This window comes from Hypanus sabinus, chromosome 6 (assembly GCF_030144855.1).
Source record: "Hypanus sabinus isolate sHypSab1 chromosome 6, sHypSab1.hap1, whole genome shotgun sequence".
Lineage (NCBI taxonomy): Eukaryota > Metazoa > Chordata > Chondrichthyes > Myliobatiformes > Dasyatidae > Hypanus > Hypanus sabinus.
The window spans coordinates 166,682,560-166,702,150 of NC_082711.1; the positions used below are offsets into that span (position 1 = coordinate 166,682,560).

At 40.4% G+C, this 19,591-nt stretch overlaps 1 protein-coding gene across 1 annotated transcript in view; it reads left to right on the plus strand.

The window, feature by feature from the left end:
• Window positions 1-17,142, plus strand: part of vps53 (VPS53 subunit of GARP complex) — a 274,043-nt gene extending 256,901 nt beyond the window's left edge. Inside the window, exons 21-22 of the mRNA XM_059973414.1 lie at window positions 13,485-13,589; window positions 14,264-17,142. Coding sequence (XP_059829397.1) covers window positions 13,485-13,589; window positions 14,264-14,434 — 276 coding nt within the window. The 3' untranslated portion in view covers window positions 14,435-17,142. The remainder of the gene's footprint in view (window positions 1-13,484; window positions 13,590-14,263) is intronic.
• Window positions 17,143-19,591: the final 2,449 nt, after the last annotated feature.

Below are 19,591 nucleotides of genomic sequence, written 5' to 3' on the forward strand. Positions count from 1 at the left end.
CAGCTCAAAGGGCTGGAAAGGCCTGTTCCATACCATATCGATAAATAAAAGTAAAACAAAAACCAAGTGGGTTGGTGGGTTAATTGACCACTTTAATTTTCCCTAGTGTACAGCTGGTAAGTGGTAGAACCTGAAGGGGGGGGGAGTTAACAGGAATATGTGGAGGCATTAAAAAGAAATAGGATTAATGCAGGTTCGGTGTAAGTCGGTCATTGAAGGTCAGCATTTCCTCAATGAGTCAAAAGGCGATAATTATATGACTGAATCGATGAGTGCCCTTTGATGCGACATTATTGATGCTATGTGACCAAAGGGCACTTTTTAAATGTAGTATTCAATGCATGAATGACATCTAATGCATGATTTGTAAGATGGAGAGCATTAAATGGCCATTATCCTTGAAATGTGTCCTGAAGGTTTATTTCTGAGCTGACTTACACGCCAGACTACCAGAAGTTGACCAAAGTGACTAATGCATGCATTTGGCCTCCGCAAAGCTAAAGGAGGAAATAATTGACTAATATTTCCTGTTACACGTGCTACATGTGATTCTTGAGAAAGTGTACAGACCCAAGTCATCTTCAGCTGCCCCCATATTGGGGATTTTTGCCAATGATTTTCCATTTGTTTTTCCAGGTTCTTGTACTACTGATCCATTTCACATGGAACATCCACTCACCCCCCTCCCCCCCAGCTTCTGCATGAAGGAATTCTTGCCCTCAATGATTTATGCCTCCATTGTAGTACTTTGTCTGATCTGAGTTCACTGCCCTCCTCTCCTCCCACCATACTAGCCTTTAAACAATACTTTACCCAAGCTCTCTCCATTCCTCTTGTTCCATTAATGACTGCCATGCCTTCAGCTGATTCAACATGCCTTAAATCTGAAAATTCCTCGCAAAGATGTTCCAGTGTTACAACAGTATCTGCATTTAATCTGTCATTGGTTTTGAAAAGTTTTTGAATGCCCTGCAATATGCAGCTCCATCTGTCTCTCCTTAAATGTATCTATTTGACAGCACTTTTGGTGTCTTGTTAATGATTCCTTTTGTAGAGTGATGCTGGGTTTTATCTGATAATTACTCCTACAAAAGAGTCATACATTCGTGCAGCACAAAAACAGGTGCCTTGGTCACCATGTCCATTGCCAACCATCAAGTTCCTATCTATACTGATCTGATAAACCAGCACTTGGTCTGTAGCCTGCTGTGCCTTGGTGATTCAGATGCTCATCCAGATGCTGCTGAAATGTTCTGGGAGCACATGCTACCACCAACCAGTCAGGCAGTGCATTCCACACTGCAGGCTTCCTCTGGGTGAAAAAATTATTTCCCAGATTCCTCTTTAGCTTCTTAACAGTTGTCCTAAAGCTTGCTCCAGTTTTTAGGTACACCTGCTATGGAAGAAGATTACCGCTGTCTATCTCAACGTCCCTTGTAATTTTGTATACCATTATCAGGTCGCCCCTCGCCCTCCTCCACTCGAACGTAAACAAACCCAGCAATGGTAGTGTAGCACTTTACAGTGCCAGTGATCAGAAGATCAGGGCTCAATTCCTGCTACTGTCTGAAAGGAGTTTGTACGTTCTGCGCGTGACGTGTGGTTTTCCTCCAAGTGCCCTGGTTTTCTCCCACATTCCAAAAGGTAGAAGGTTTGGGGTTAGTTAAATTGTGGGCATGGCAACAATTGCGGACTGCAGGCTGTGTTGGTTGTGAAACAATGATTCAATACTGAATGTTTCGATGTAATAAAGGTAATCTTTAACCTTTTTTATTCAGTTGCTCCTCCTACTCAAAGGCTCCTTTCCAAGTGACAGCCATGCCCTGCACCCTCTCCAGTGTGGGCCCGGCCAACCTACAACATGGCACTCCAGCTGTGGCCTAAATAGTGTTAGGATTTCCAACATTACAAGCTCTAAAATTGTAAGCTGCCATTGTAGTTAGAAAAATAAGAAACGGGAGCCTGATATACTGTTCCCTATTGTACACAAACATCAATGACAAAATCTTCCTAATTGCTGTAATATAAGGGTGGAAGAAGAAAATCTGGTAGGTGGAATTTATAAAGGAGCTGAACTGTAGCTTAGCAGTTAACACATCACTTTACAGCGCCAGCAATTACTAATCGGTGTTCAATTCCTGCTGCTGCCTGTAAGGAGTTTGTACGTTCTCCCTGTGACCACGTGGGTTTCTCCTGGGCAGACAATCAGGATTTACGTTGTGTGATTTAACTGTTTCCTCTGGTTTCCTCCCACATTCCAAATACGTATGGTTAGGGTTAGGGTTAGTGAGTTGCTGGCACTAGAAGCATGGTGCTACCCTCAGCACCATCCTTGGACTGTGTTGGTCATCAGTTTCCATAAGACATAGGAGCAGAATTAGGCCATTTGTCCCATCAAGTCCGTTTCAATGTACTTGTACATGTGCCAAATAAAGCTAATCTTTAAAAGAATGAATAAGTAGCCAGCATTTGAACTTGGAATGTACTCTGTGTGGCTTTTGCCACGGGAGATTAGATTCCGCTTAGGATGGGAAAACAGCTGCATCATTCCATGGCAGGAACACCTGAGCTGCAGCATGTGAAGGTAATGACAATATCACGTTTCGAGGGCTAGAGAGTAACAATGTTGAATGACCTGACCTTTGACACGTCCTGCTGCAGCCAGTTATGGTTTCCCTGTTAGCAAGGTTCCCACTGAGCGCAACCATGTACGATTGCCTCACGTAGCACTGACCTGAGCACAATAAATTGTTGCTGTCAGAAACAGCACCTGCTATATAATAAGCCCAGGTGTTTTCCTTTTAAGTGAAAATATCTGGTCACAATAAAAGAGTAGTGGGTAACAGAACCGTGTTAGCTTGGTTGGTGCTAGCCGGAGGGGGTTTGGTTGGTGGTAGCTGGAGGTGGCCTTTGTTCATGTTCGGTGTAGACATTCCGGAAATTGGCAGTCTTTCCCACTTCTTTTTTCAGCATCCTCAATAGGAACACACAATAAAGTAAATCAAGATTGTATTTCAGAGCATTCTGGCTCTGTATTTTTAGCTTTGGCTTTGAAGTCTGCATCCACTGACATAACTCTCTCGGGAAAATCATTGCTTCAACTGCAGTCAATGCCTGGAATGAGTCTGCAAAGGAAATGTGTCCTTCACCTTCCCGTTTGGTGCAGTCAGTATAGAACCTACCAGTCTGGTTCCAAGTTTGTTTTATTTGGTGGTTTTCACTGAATAAGATTGATCGCCAGGACCTGTTACATTAGTGGTGGGAACGCGATGACAAAATATCCCAAACCCAGACACTCATGGGATACTTGCAAGACCAACATTTATCAATGAAGTAGATCATAAGGAATGCCTTGTAGAAGGAGTGGTATATTATTCCAGCAATATAAAGTGGACATGACCTCTTAGCTGAAGATTTCCTTTTTATATCTCAAATAAATCAATTCCGAAACAAAGTGAGATTAGAGGGACTTACTAAAGTTGTTTGAACTGGTATTAAATCTAGATGTTTGTTATCTGTGTAAACCATGAATGTCATGTTTAGAACACAAGGAACAACTTAGCAGTGTCCTGCTGGGTAGTTACTCAGTAGTTATGAGCTAACCAGCATCCTAATTAATCTTATTTCAAAATTTGCATTTGCATTGGGAGAGTGGATGAGGAATAAGGTATGGAAATTGTAGTAGAAAGAAAGGTAGTTGGTAGATGTTTGTGCTTTTATTTTGATAGATTAATGAACTTTTATAAAAAAGGCAACCACTGTCTATTTATTTAAGATACAACACTTCCGGCCCTTCGAGCTGTGTTGCCCAGCAACCCCTGATTTAATTCTAGCTGAATCACGGGACAATTTACAGTGACCAATTAACTTACTAACCAGTACATCTTTGGTCTGTGGGAGGAAACCAGAACACCCAGAGAAAGCCCACGCATTCCATGGGGAGGACGTACAGACTTCTTACATCAGGATCGAACTCGGAACTCTGATGCCCCGAGCTGCATTAGCTTCACACTAACTGCGAAACTACTGTGGCACCACGCTGTTGTTTTATGAACTTTTATTGTGTGAACTATTGTTCATCTATGAGTGATTTGCAAAGGATAAGAAGCTGGAGGATAGTAGATATGTGGTGAACACCAGGTCCTGTAGATTCCAGATGTCCTCATTCAGACTTATGTGTGTCTTGTGTTGAGGATCGAATCATAACCACGAGATTCTGCAGATGCTGGAAATCTAGAGTAATGTACACAAAATGTTGGAGGATCTCAGCAGGTCAAGCAGCAACTATGGAGAGGAATAAACAGTCAACATTTTGGGCTGAATCCTGACGAAAGGTCTCGGCCTGAAATGTTGGCTGTTTATTCCTTTCTTTCGAGGTTTTGTGCAGAGCTACCATAAGGTTTACATTATACTTGCATGTTTCTTAAAATAAATCTCATTCAGTATGTGAAACATAATGCCAACATTTTAAAACAGTGTTATTGTTACTTGATCAGGTGAAATATTCCACAGCGGAGCTGGATTATGCAGAAGTCATGACACCTTTAGTAAATTTACAAGGATGTTGCTAAGAGTTGAGGACCTAAGTTACAGGGAAAGGTTGAATAGGCTAGGACTGTATTTCCTGGAGCATAGGAGAATGAGGGGAAATTTGAAAGAGGTAGAGAAATTTATGAGGGGTATATATAGGGTTAATGTAAACAGGTTTTTTTCCACTGATGTTGGGTGAAACTAGAACTGGAGGTCATGGCTTAGTAAGGGGAACTTCTTAACTCAGAGCGTGGTGAGAGTGTGGAACAAGTTGCCAGCAGAAGTGGCGGATTTGGGTTTAATTTCAATTTTTAAGAGGAATTTGGATAGATACATGTATGGGAGGGGAATGGAGGTCTGTGGTCCAGGTGCAGGTTGATGGGACCAGGCAGATAAATAGTCTGCCATAGACTGCATGAGCTGAAGAGACTGTTTCTGTGCTGTTGTGTTCTGCGACAATCAGTGAGACAGATCACTAACAGGAGGGCAGTGTGAATTTGCCAGTGTATTCCTCCTTTTGGAACATCATCCTAATAAAGGAATCAGCTGCTAGTGCGTGAGATGTTTCCCATTAATCATTAGTCGCAGCAGCCTCGCATGTGGTTGTTTTGTGCCGTGCTTGCCACTTCTAATTTTATTGCCAATAGGGCAACTTTTATGCGGCTGGGATAAAATGTATCCCAGATTCTTCAAAGGAGAGAAAGGAGGAAATAGCACAGGCTCTATCATTTACCAATCTTCTTCGGCTACAGGCATGGTGCCAGAGGACTGGAAGATTACTGATGTTGTACCGTTGTTTTAAAAAAAAGTTACACACAACTACTAGCTGGTCAATGGAACATCAATCAGTTTTAGGCTGATTGTTGGGAAGAATTCTGGAAGTTGACTTAAAGAGGTAAATCAAGGGCAGGAAGCATGGATTTGATAAAGTTGTATGTGACTAGTTTAATTGAAATGTTTAAAGTGGCTACAAGAAGGCTTGATGTGGGTAGAACATTTAGTATATGAAGCATGGATTTTAGTGAGACATTTGATAAAGTCCCATATGGATAACTTGATCAACAAAGTAAAAACCCTTGGGAGCCAAGGGGAAGTAGTAAGTTGGATTAAAGTAATACACACAAAATCCTGGAGGAACTCAGCAGGCCAGGCAACATCTATGGAAAAGAATAAATGGTCAACATTTCAGGCTGGGATCCTTCATCAGGACAGTTGGATTAAAACTTGGTTCTGTAGGAAAATGTTATTAATTAATTAATTAATTGATTATTTAGAGATACAGCACAGTGACAACTCTTCCAGCCCAATTAAACCCATGTGACTAACTAACCCACATGTCACAGAGAAAACGTATAAATCCCTTACAGCGGTGGGAACTGAACCCAGCCTGCTGGTGCTACAATAGCAGTTACATTTGACAGGGTTTTTGGTGCTTGGAACACGAGGCAGGGGATCCCTGGGCTCAGAAAGTGGGGGATGGTCTTGCAGAGCATATCCAAAGGGCATTGAATGTAGCAGGACAGGTGGGTCAGATAGTTAAGATATTAGTGGCTGAGGCACAAAGTGAAAGAGCAGGAAATTCATGATAGAACTATGTAAAAATGATAGACTGCAATTAGAGCCACCAGTTTTTTAGGCTGCAGTTATGACCCGTCAACCTTTGGCTCTTGAACCAAAGGGGATAACTTCATTCAACTTCACTTGCCCCATCACTGAAATGTTCCCACAACCAATGGACTCACTTTCAAGGACTCCTCATCTCATGTTCTTGATATTTATTGCTTATTTATTATTATTATTATTATTATTATTATTATTATTATTATTATTATTATTATTATTATTATTATTATTATTATTTATTGTATTTGTACAGTTTGTTATCTTTTGCACACTGGTTGAATGCCCAAGTTGGTGCAGTCATTCACTGATTCGATCATGGTTATTATTCTGTTAGGGTTTTATTGAGTATGCTGCAAGAAAAGGAATCTCAAAGTTGTAATATGGTGACGTGTATGTACTTTGATAATAGATTTGCTTTGAAATTTGAACTCTGAGTATTGTATGAGGTCTGATCACCTCACTGCAGGAAGAATACGATTACATTAGAGAAGGCACACAGGCGATTCACAAGGATGATGCTGGGACTCAGGAATATGTATGGTGAGGAGAAACAGACTAGAATGGGTTTGTTTGCCTCTAAGCAAATTCAATGTGTGAAGTCACACAAGGCAGGCAAGGGAACAGGAAAGACCAATTGCCTTAGCAGAGAACATGATGACTAAAGGCATAAACTCAAGCTAATTGGTGGAAGGGGAGGTGAGCAGTGGGTTGGGGGGGGGGGTCTAGTACTCACTGCCTGAAGCATGGAAGAGGCAGAAATCCTCAGCACATTAAAAAAAACATTTGGATATCTTACCTTTATACCTCACAAGCTGGAAAGCAGGTTTAAGTTCAGTGGTCTATTTCTGACCAGCACGTAAGTCGGTGCTGAAATTTCTATGATCCTAATAGTGCTATGCTTGAATGTCCCAAATCTACCAACTCCACCAAGAGGAAGGACGTGTCCAGAAGGTGCATGGTAAATACTGCTCACCATCCTCACCTGGAAACACATAGTCGTTCCTTTGTCGTCACTGGGTCTAAGACCAGGAGCTCCCTCCCCACAGTACTCAGGCTGCTCACTGCCATTTTGCAAGGACGTTTAGGAACGTGAACTAAATGCTGGGCTTGTCGGACAAGGCCGACCTTGGACTGTCGAAACGGGGCCATTGCTCTTGTCAATTTACATATCTGCAGGATAAGTGGCTCATCACACACCACAAAATGCTGGAGGAACTCAGTAGGTCAGGCGGCATCTATGGAGAAAATAAACTTTGGCTTTTCATGCTGGGATCCTTCGCCAGGATTGGAAAGGAAGGGAGCAGAAGCTAGAATAAGTTGGGGTGGTGGGTCACCTCACAGCTAATTACACCATCCTCCTTTCCCCACGCTCGTCGTGAAATTTGCTGTTTTGCATTGCAAAACATAATAATAAACACTATAAATTACAATACGTATACATTCAAAAAAATTAAATAACTACTGCAAAAAGAAAGGAGGTGAAGTAGTGAAATGAAGTAGTGTTCATGGGTTCATTGGCCGTTCAGAAATCTGGTGGCGGAGGGGAAGAAGCGGGTCCCGAAATGTTGAGTGTGTGTCTTCAGGCTCCTGTATCTCCTCCTTGATGGTAGCAATGAGAAGAGGACATGCCTGGGTGATGGGGGTCCTTAATGATGGTTGCTGCCTTTTTTGAGGCATGGTCTTTTGAAGGTGTCCTACATGCATACCATGCAGATTTCCAGCATCCGCAAAATCTTTTGTGTCATCACACACCAGACGTGTTACAAATATCATATCCTAAAGAGAGTTGTGCAGCCTGTTATTAACAAAAGATCTTCAGATAATAAACACTTTCCTGCTTGCAATTTGCATCTGATTAACTTCACCCTATGTTTTAAAACCGTAGAACATTACGGCACAGAAACAGGCCTTTTGGCCCTACTTGGCTGTGCCAAACCATTTTTCTGCCTAGTCCTACTGACCTGCACCTGGGCCATATTCCTCCATACACCTCTCATCCATATACCTGTCCAAGTTTTCCTTAAATGTTAAAAGTGAGCCCGCATTTACCACTTCATCTGGCAGCTCATTCCACACTCCCACCACTCTCTGTGTGAAGAAGCCCCCCCCCCAATGTTCCCTTTAAACTTTTCCCTCTTCACCCTTAACCCATGTCCTCTGGTTTTTTTCTCCCCTAGCCTCATTGGAAAAAGCCTGCTTGCATTCATTCTATCTCTACCCATCATAATTTTATATACCTCTATCAAGTCTCCCCTCATTTTTCTACGCTCCAGAGAATAAAGTCCTAACCTATTCAACTTTTCTCTGTAACTCAGTTTCTCAAGTCCTGGCAACATCCTTGTAAACCTTCTCTGCACTCTTTCAACCTTATTAATATCCTTCCTTTAATTCGGTGACCAAAACTGCACACAATACTCCAAATTCGGACTCACCAAAGCCTTATACAACCTCACCATAACATTCCAACTCTTATATTCAGTACTTTTGTTAATGCTGTTAACCTTTATGTCAGAATGGTATCAGGCGGCACAATAGCATAGCGGTTAGTATAACACTGTTGCAGTTCAATCCCACCACAGTCTGTAAGGAGTTTGGACATCTTCCCCATGACTGTGTGGGTTTCATCCGGGTGCTCTGGTTTCTTCTGATATTCCAACTATGTATGAATTAGTAGGTTACACGAGTGAGTCTGCGGATGCTGGAAATAAATAAAAACACAAAATGCTGGCAGAACTCAGCAGACCAGACAGCATCTATGGAAGGAGGTAGTGACGACATTTCGAGCCGAAACCCTTCATCAGGAGTGAAGTAACATGGGATGGTCGAGGGGGGATAAGAAGGTTAGTAGGTTAGTTGGTCATGTGGGTTTAATTGGGTGGAGTGGGCTCATTGGGCCGGAAGACCCTGTTACTGTGCTGTATTAAATAAATAAGACTCAGATGTTTTCCAGCACAATTCTGATACACATGTACTGTATATGACTTACTGTGAGCAAAGTAATAATAGACATGATAAATCATTTCTTATTGGTCCCTGTTGGATCTGACTGTTTAATTCTTAGACCAGACTGTTTAACTTTTACTTTCTTTGCAGTTCAACAATTAATTATCTACTTGTATTTTAATTTGTTCTTATATGCATGTAACAGTTTAATATGCCTCCAGTGGTCATACAAAGTGTAATTCTGGAAGCTTCTTTGTTCTCCCTGATTTGAATAAGTGCCTTCTCATTGGTTGATCTTGTATACAAATTTAAATGGATTTTTTCTTATCTTTGCAGCATAAACCTAGCTGACTGCAATACAGCTTGATATCTTATTTCTTGTCTCTCTTTGCTTCGTAAACTTCTCTCACTATCTGATTCAATTTTCCTTTGTTCTATCAGCGCTTAATAAAATGATCGTGAAGCAACAGGTTTTGTGCTTATTTCCTGACTTCTGAAAGAGCCCTGAATTAAAACACCAGAACCCCCAACGTCCCCCCAAATATAGTCCTATAAGGTTTCTATCATAGTAATACTTGTAATAACAAACTCTGACAACCAAATTCACAAGTACAGCATATCCATGAGGAAACATACACAAACAATTAACTTGTGAGCAGCCTAAACTCAAAATGATCATTATTCTCATTTTAACATTTTCTGAGTTTTAATCGTTTTCCTCTTTCTTCATGGGTGCAGCTCTCATCCTCAAAATCCAGTTCCATGACTCATTTTCCTTGCCCTTCATAAAGTGAAATCAGCAATAGGGATTAGCTGTTTTTAGATTCTCCATTGACCCTTTATTTCAAAATTTGAAATGAAACTTATTATCAAAGTACAAGTATACTACCCTGAGATTCATTTCTTCTGGACATTAACAGGAAATACAAGGAAACACAATAGAATCAAAAGAAAACTAAACACAAAGGCAGGCAAACAACCCACATGGAAAAGACAACAAATTGTACAAATTCAAAAAGAAAAACAAATTATTAATAATAAATTAATAAATAATAGTGAGAGCACAAGCTGTAGTGTTCATGGAAGTGAGTCCATAGGTTGTGGAATCACTTCAGTGTTGGGGTGAGTGAAGTTATCCACACTGCTTCAGAAGCCTGATGGTTGAAGGGTAATAACTTCCTGAACTTAGTGTTATCAGACCTAAGGCTCCTGTACCTCCTTCCTGATGGCAGCAGCGAGAAGAGAACATGTCCTGGATGGTGGGGATCCTTGATGATAGATGCTGCTTTCATGTGACAGTGCTCCTTGTAGATGCATTCATTGGTGGGGAGGGCTTTACCTGTGATGGACTGGACTGTACCCAGATAGGGTATTTTTAATTTTTTTTATTTATTGAGATACAGCATGGAATATTCACTTTGAGTCATGCAACCCAGCAATCCCAATTTAACTCCAACTTAATCACGGAACAATTCACAATGAGTGACCAATTAATCTCTTAAGTGTTACATTTTTGGAATGTGGGAAAAACCAGAGTACCTGAAGGAAACCCACAGGGTCACAGGGAGAACATACAAGCCTCTTACAGAAAATTGGTTGTTAAGTTAAAATAATTTCTTTTTAAAGAAAAGGGGGTCAGCAATATAACATAATATTCGTATGGATGGTTGTTGGTCAGGGGAATTTTAAGAGCTGCACAATGAACCATGATCTAATCGAAAAGGTGCAATAGGCTCAAGGGGCTGAATAGCCCACTCCTGTTCTTGCAGCTTGCAGATCTAAAGTCAGAAACAGCTGTAATTGGCTCTCTAATTGACCCCAGGAGTTTATAAGCCATTAATTAGTACCACCTACTTGCTCTGCTTCCCCACAGTAGTGAAGCAGTTGCCCAAAAGAAAACAGGTCCGATTCAACACAGCTTTACTTAATTGGCAAACAATCTCCACCTTATTTTAAAAATGAGTGTGTCTTTATCCTTCACTCTGTTGGCTCTCAAAGTGCAATAAAGGCATTTCTTGTTTTATTTTACCTGGAATTCTGCTTTAAATTCAAATTTTCCACAAATAATAAGGTGCATTTATGACACGTTTAAAAAGTAAACTGTATAACGCTACTGGCGCTTCGTACGTGATGAGACCTGGGTGGTGGCAGGGAGTTAAGTATTGATATGCAGTTTTGGATATGCATCGATGACCCCCCCCACCCCATCAAATGGCACACTTTGAACAGATCAAGAGGTTCTTTTTAGTGTAGAGCTGGGGAAGCCCCAGCTGCAAAATAAATTCTGTGTTAGCCATTCCACGCAGCTGGTCTGCACTTCATTAAGTTCCTAATTTTGGTGAAATTGCTAAAAGAAGGAACGAAGCAGAGGCGGTTTGACTTTCCACAGCAAAGCCTTGTATTATTAATGCTGGTGCACATATGTTTTTCCCCAGTATCTGCTGTTAGAAGTGTCACAGTTTGCCTATCTATTGCCCTGCATATTGGATCTATTGAACCTTTTAACATGAAATACAAATGCCAACTTTGTAAGAGAAAGTCTGTACTATTTCTACTTCCATACATCAAGTATTGAAGAAGGTTGATTTTGTTATTTGGGGCATATTTATGGATGGTGTAAAACTACCTTGAAAATAATTGCTTCAATCAAATAAAAACAAATGATTATAGGTGTTTCTGCATCTGAAAAGAGAAATTTCATGTATATTGTTCTCTTGCCAACAATGAATGAACCCATTAGAGCAGGGGTTCCCAACCTGAGATCCATGGACTCCTCAATTAATGGTAGGAATCTTTGGCATAAAAAGGGCTGGGAACCCCTGCTTTAGAGTCATAAAGCTATACTACACAGAAGCAGGGTCTTTGACCCAACTCGTTTGTGTTGACCAAGTTGTTTACCTCTGCTAGTCCCATTTGCCTGCATTTAGCCCATATCTCTGTAAACCTTCCTTCATAATCATACTTCTACTGACAGCTCATCACACATACACACCACCTTCTGTGTCGAAATGTCCCTCTCGTTCCTTTTTACTCATTCCCCTCTCACTTTAAGACTTTATCCTCTAAATCTAGACTTCCCTACCATGGAAAAAAATGACAGTGACCATTGATATTCTGAGTCCTGTAAGAATGAGAGTCTGACCTTAAAAATTGAAGGACTATTAGCTCTCACTCCTTCACGTCACGTTGCAGAATCCATCCTAAATTAAGCCAGTGAAAAGATCAAACTCAATGACTTCTAGGTTACCATTTTTAAGTCTTCACAGAATTTTGTAGAACAATGGAAAGCTCCCATAGTTTGAAGATTAATTACAAGGGATCCGAATCATTGTGTCTATCGAAAATCCCAAGGTAAAGGCAAAATAAATAGAGAAAACTAGGTTCACCCAAGACTGTGCCCTCCAGAGAGAAGGGGTAGTCCCAGTGATGAAGAATTTAAGGACTTGGCTACAGGATGATGGTGAGGGTGTGGTGGTGACATGTCCATCAGTAGCTGGATAAATTAAGGAAACCCTCAGATCAAGCATTTGATCTAGATCCCAGACAAGAGAAAATCTGCAGATGCTGGAAATCCAAGTAACACACAAAAAATGCTGGAGGAACTCAGCAGGCCAGGCAGTGTCTATGGAAAAGAGTCTATGGAAAGTCGATGTTTCAAGTCGAAACCCTTTAGCAGGACTCAAGGTCGAAGGGTTTCAGCCTGAAGCGTCAACTGTACTTTTTTTCCATAGATGTTGCTTTGATCTAGATCCGGTGACTTGTCCTCTTACTATAGGGGCCAGTGTCAGAAATTTCACTATACCAACCAAAAGATGAACCAAAAGCTTTCTGTTTTGGTGTGGGAGGCCACCAGTTTATCTTCAACTAACAATAGTACAAACCATTAATCCATCAAAAACTTCAGTATTATTTGTGGGATTTGCTTTGTTGATGTTGAACTTAAGGAATTGGTACATAGTACCGTATATAAACACAAGAGATCCTGCAGATGCTGGAAATTCAGAGCATAACACGCAAAATACTGGAATATCTAGGGAAAGGAATAAATGGTCGATGTTTCAGGCCAGGGCCCTGCATCACGGTCCTGATGAGGGATCTCTGAAACATTAACAGTTTATTCCTCTCCACAGATGCTTCCAAATTGGCCGAGTTCCTCCAGCATTTTCTGTGTATTGCATTGTTTTTTATATATATATATTTAAATATAATGAAGTATTGTGGTAACTAAAGAAAGAAGGGGTAGTGCCATTGATGAAGAGTTTGAGGACTTGGCTGCAGGATGATGGTGAGGGTGGAGTGTGACTTGTAACTAGTTTAACTAGTTAAAAAGCACAGCCAAATTCTAGCAAATTATATTTTTAGTTATTTTTGTTTATTGTATTTTGCAGGTGGTTATGGCTCCCCACGAAGCATCGGTGGTGTTTGTAGATAATTACATCAAACTTCTGGCAGACTGCAGCACAGATACATTCCAGAAGGTTCTCGACATGAAGGTGAGACCATGTTAACCTTTGTTTTGATCTCAGAGCAAAGATGATATGATACCGAAATGAAAACTTTTACTTCTTACTTTCTAGCAGTTCACGGTTAGCCAGCCAGCTGCTGGAATAGCTCCCTTGTAGGTGCATCTGTGCTGCTTGCTTCAATTTTGTGGTAGACTCGGTTGTCGGTTTGAGAGAAATTTATCAGGAGCACTGTATCTGCAGCGACCTTAGCATTGTCAAGGATCCCTCCCAACCATCCCACAATCTCTTTGACCGCCTACCATCAGGCAGGAGGTACTGTAGCATTAGGATAAGGACTGTTTGGGTGGGGAACAGCTTCTTCCTCCAGCCCATGAGACCACTGAGCTCACTCATCACTCATCACCAGTCTCATTATACTGCTTACTTTTTCCACTTTGTGTTGTAAGTGCACCTTGTGCTTAGTGTGGGTCTTCTGAAGTATGTTTTATTATTTGTTAATTTATTTGCAGTAATATTGCTTGATGTGTTGTGTGTGAGTTATGTGTACTGTGCCGTGCACCTTGGTCCGGAGGAACATTGTGTTGTTTGATGATATACGTGTTGGCAGTTCGATGACAGTAAACTTGAACTTGAAGGAAGCTTAGCTGTAAATTATCAGCAGTGCGCATGTTGATGGTGATGTCTTGCTTTCTGGATTACAGGGTTTAAAGCGGAGTGAGCAGAGCAGCATGCTGGAACTGTTCCGTCAAAGACTGCCGACTCCTCCTTCAGGGGGAGAGAACACTTTAACGACGGCACTCTCTGCCCCTTCCCCAGAGCAGGAGTCTTCCAGGATCCGCAAACTGGAGAAACTCATTAAAAAGAGGTTGTAAGCAAAGTACTAGGGTGGCATTGGCCCAGATAACCCCCTGGCAATGGTCCTTTTCCCCTTCCTGCTCTTTTCCTTAGATCAGCACCATCCTGTTTGTTTGTTTCCTCCCCCCCCCCCCCCAACACACGTTCCTGCAGATATGAATCCATCCTTGCAACAGTGGTCATTTTCCGTTTATGGCAACCTCCAGCCAGGCAGAGCCTAGGAGTAACTCGAGAATTTAATGACTAGTTGATGTTCTCTCAACCTGCCCTGGAGTTGAAATTCTCTACCGTGAGCATTTTTAGACTCTGATGTTACAAGGAAAGCTCACGTTCCACCAGGAAATGTACATAAAACTACAGCTAGAAAATTTCACGCAATATTTTATGCTGTGATTAGCATTTTGCACAAAAAATAGTGTATATCTTAGAATTCGGACATGCAGCTACAGTTGTACAACGGTTCAAGGTGGGACGTATTCTAAACATCAGAACATAGGAGTACTTCTTAGCAGGGGAGTAATCACCTAGCAGTTACCTGAAACCTTGATATTACAATCAGGAACTAGCTGCCGAATGTGAAAAATATCTGAGTTGACCGACTGCATTTCCCTGGGATAAACTTGTGCAACCCAAACTGGCTTGATCCTCAGAGCATAGAACCTTAGGAATCTCACACAGGTAAATCCCGTCACAACGTGACAAAAATCTTGTTCAGCCCAATGAATTTTACTCTGTACCTCAACTAGCCATCAAAAACTGAGTGTTTCTGAACGCTTTAAAGATCACCTCAAGACAACTGAAGTTATTAACAGTGATAAGTTATTAAAAATCTAAAAACTGAAACACACATAAATTTTAAAACACTTAGAAACTAATCTTAAAACCTCTACATAAATGAAAACAATTAATCAAAAGTGTAAATTACATAGAACATGCCTTTGTCCCCTCTGTGTGAATGGAGACACTGTTTCTGAGCAGGTTCCTCAGAAGAAAGGCTGGATAATTTCCATTGCTTCATGCTTCATTGGGAAAGCTTGTAAAGTATCACAAACAGCAGATGGTGGCTTTGGGACCTCAACACAATCCCAGAGATGTGGTGAAGTACCACTTTTCTAATTTCCCTTCCTAAAGAATTGCTGGCCTGGATAATAAGCAGTTTGTTCTATTACTTGAGTCATCATAGTTAAGCATTTGTAAATAAACCTATTGTCATCCAGTTAATTTATAGGAAGAAAGCAAGTCCAAGATCCACTTTAAGCATCCTAAAGTGTGGACCACAGTCTTGAATACAATAACCTTAGCTTAGACTATCCTTATCCCACTGAACATAAAGTTAATAGCTAGAGATACATTCCATAAATAACAGGGGCATCTGGGTATCATTCAGAAACAGGAAGTCCTGGGATAGTTTCCTTTCTATTTCAAGTCCCGAGTCGTGAAGCCAACTATGATCATCACACAGATTCAGTGTGGCCCAGGAATGGGTACCAATTAAGAAATATGATATTCTGCCTAATTCTGTGTCCCAGGACATCAAGGTAAACTCTTGCGACAGTATTTTAATATACCATTGTTTAACAAAAATATCAACAGTGGGCTGAAGTAAATTCATTTGAATGTGCATCATGGCTGGAAGGTCTTAAGTAGTTATTGAAAGGTGTTACAAATGGTTTATGCCAATGAAGGCCATTTCCTGAATGTAGCTTTCAGTGTATTTTGTAATGCCACTAAAATGATGAGTTACTTGTGGAAGAATAACTGACTTGCCTCTAACTTAAGAAAACACAGTGACGTTAAACTAATGTCCACTTGGTATTTGTGAAGAAACCTATTGTCATCAGTAATTTAATAATAACAATAATAAATACTTTACTAATCCCAAGTGGGAAATTGTAGAGAGAAGGCATGTCCAAGATCCATCTTGGGCCACGGTCTTGAATACAATAACCTTGGCTTTGTTGTGCTTGCTCAACTTGCTTTTCAGAAAAAAAGACTTTGAAAATCATAACCCTAAAAAAAGGTGGCAGGATTGTCTATATTCATTGTACAGAAACACTGGAAGTGTTTGTCCTTTGCTCTCCCCGTAACTAGAAGCTGTATTTGTATATTGATGGGCCCCATGCTGAATGAAAACCCCATTGAGCACAATCCCCTATTTTGAGAATCTTCCTTGCCTTTTATATTTATTGTGTTTGTTTAAGGCTGGGTTCTTCTAAAGAACTTTCATCTGCCCGATTTCAGGATGTAAATGTTCTTGATTACTTGTTTCTGTTAACTGGCCAGTGTCAATTGGGGACTGCACTTTTACAATTTCAGAACAGTTTGACTCTTGCATAATGTTATAATGAGCCTATTGTGTAATTTTGGTAAATAAACGCACAGTTGGAACAGTTTCCTCATGAATATATTATGCTGACTTGAAGCCATGTATCTGTCACATTTGTCAGTGTTTGTGTGACACTTAGAATTCGGTTAATTAATTGTGAAGGATCAGCTTTATTCACCATATACACAGATTGGGAATTTGCTGTGGTGCAACAGCAATATTCAACAATCATACAGAATAAAGAATAATATAAAAATGAGGTTGGAAATACAGATATGGAATAAAATGTATATAAATACCAGCATATATTTACAATGGAAACAGCATTATAAAAAATAGTTTCAAGTGTTTACAGTGCAGTGACTGAGGTAATAGATGGGGGGGGGGTGGGTCTAACTGTAACCTATTTTTAATTTCATGTGAACAACACCAATGAAATCGAAATCAATTTAATTAAACAGCTCATTATTGCAACCAGGATTTGTAGAGTGCTTTTTTTATTTACTGTTTAGAGCAGCTGCTACAGCCACAAAACACCGTCACTTTGAAATTTCCTTCCATACAAAATACTCAACCCTCTCCTTTAAATTCTCTTACTGGTTACTTCAACAAATCTGTTACACTTTCACATTAATTAAGTGAGTGCCTCTTAAAATTGTGTGCGAATAACAGTTGTGTTAAAATTGTGTGCATATATCAGTTGTGTAAAAGGATCTAGCTACTAAAGCTCAGAAGTAATTTCTAGGCTGTTGACTTGTTGGTGGGTGGTGGGGGGGCAGTCAGTTCAATGTGATGAAGGCCACGTTGAATCATGAACGTGCAGTTTAATTATTTGATAATTATTTTAACATTCTGAAATCAATTTCAGTACCTCCCTAATTGTACTTTGTTAGGTCTGAATCAAAGTTAAATGCATTTTGTTATGTCTGGCTGATCCCCACACTCAGCTTGTTGGCTCAACAAATAGCCTGAACCTTGGGAGCTTTAGAATGAAGATTTGAATGAGAACACACTACTGTTTGTTAGGAATGTGAAAGCACTACTGCTTTCAGAACATTACCATAGGACAGGGGACTTATCTAACTTGGTGTACGTTTACTTGAACAAAGGCAGAACCTCTGTGTCACGGTTGCTGACTCCTGATAGAAACGTCAGGAAAATCAGAGGTTCCTGATTGCTTTAGACCAGTGTGTTTGTGTGAGGGAGAGAAATAAAGAAAAAGAAAAATAAACTATGCAGTAACTATTCACTCCCTTTGGGAGTTTTTATTGTTTTACAACATTGTACACGGTGGGTTTAATATGGCTTTTTTGACTGATCAACAGAAAAGATCCTTTTGTGTCAAAGTGAAAACAGATCTCTACGAAGTGATCTGAATTAATTACTAATGTAAAACACAGAATAATTGATTGCATAATTAATTATCGTGTTGCACTGTTACAGATTGGCAGAATTGATGTGGCCATCACTGAATCGTGGTTGAAGGATGGCTGTAGTTGGGAGCTGAACATCCACGTTACACCTCGTATTGGAGGGATAGGAAGATAGGCAGAGAGACTTTGCTGGTAAAGAATGACGTCAGTAGAAAGATGTGATATAGGATTGGAAGGTGTTGAATCAATGTGGGTTGAGCTAAGAAACTGCAAGGATAAAGGACCCTGTTGGGTCTTTTACTGGCCTCCCAAGAGCAGCTGGGATATGGGAAATAGAAAAGGCTTGTCAAAAGGGCAATGCTATGATATTCATGGGAGATTTTAACATGCAGGTCAATTGGGAAAATCAAGTTGGTAATTGATCTCAAGAGAGTGAGTTTGTTGAAAGCTTATGAGATGGCTTTTTAGAGCAGTTTGTTGTTGAGCCTGCTAGGGGATCAGCTGTACTGGATTGGGAGTTATGTAATGAACAAGAAGCAAATAGGGAGCTTAAGGAAAAGAACATTAGGAGGCAGTTACCACAATATGATTGAGTTCAACTTGAAATCTGAGAGGGAGAAAGTAAAATCTGACGTAGCAGTATTACAGTGGAGTAAAGAAAATTAATGTTATGAGAGATGAGTTGGCCGAAGTAAATTGGAAAGAAGTGCTGACAGGGATGACAGCATAGCAGCAATAGCATGAGTTCCTGGGGAAAATGAGAAAGGTGCAGGATAGATGTATTCCAAAAATGAAGAAATACTCAAATGGCAATATAGTACAACCGAGTCTGACAAGGGAAGTCAAAGCTAATGTAAAAGCAAAAGGGAGGGCATACAACAAAGCAAAAATTAGCAGCTAGATGGAGGATTGGAAAACTTTTAAAAACCTATAGAAAGCAACTAAAAGAATCATTAGGAGGGAAAAGATTATGAAAGCAAGCTAGCAAATAACATCAAAGTGGATAGTAAAGTTTTTTTCAATTTTGTAAAAAAATAAAAGAGAGATTAGAGTGAATATAGACTAGAAAATGAGGCTGGAGAAATAATAACAGGGGACAAGGAAATGGCAGGTGAACTAAATGAGTATTTTGCACCAGTCTTCACTGTGGAAGACACTAGCAGTGTGCCAGGTGTAGAAAGGTGTGAGGGAAGAGAAGTGAGTGCAGTTACTATTACAAGCGAGAAGGTGCTCAAAAAGCTGAAAGATCTAAGGGTACGTAAGTCACCCGAAAGATGATCTGCACTCCAGCGTTCTGAAAGAGGTAGCGGTAGAGATTGTGGAGGCATTAGTAATGATCGTTCAAAATTCATTGAACTCTGGCATAGTGCCAGAGGACTGGAAAATTGCAAATGTCACTCCACTTCTAAAGAAAGGAGGAAGGCAGCAGAAAGGAAAGTACAGACCAGTTAGCCTGACCTCAGTGGTTGGGTAGA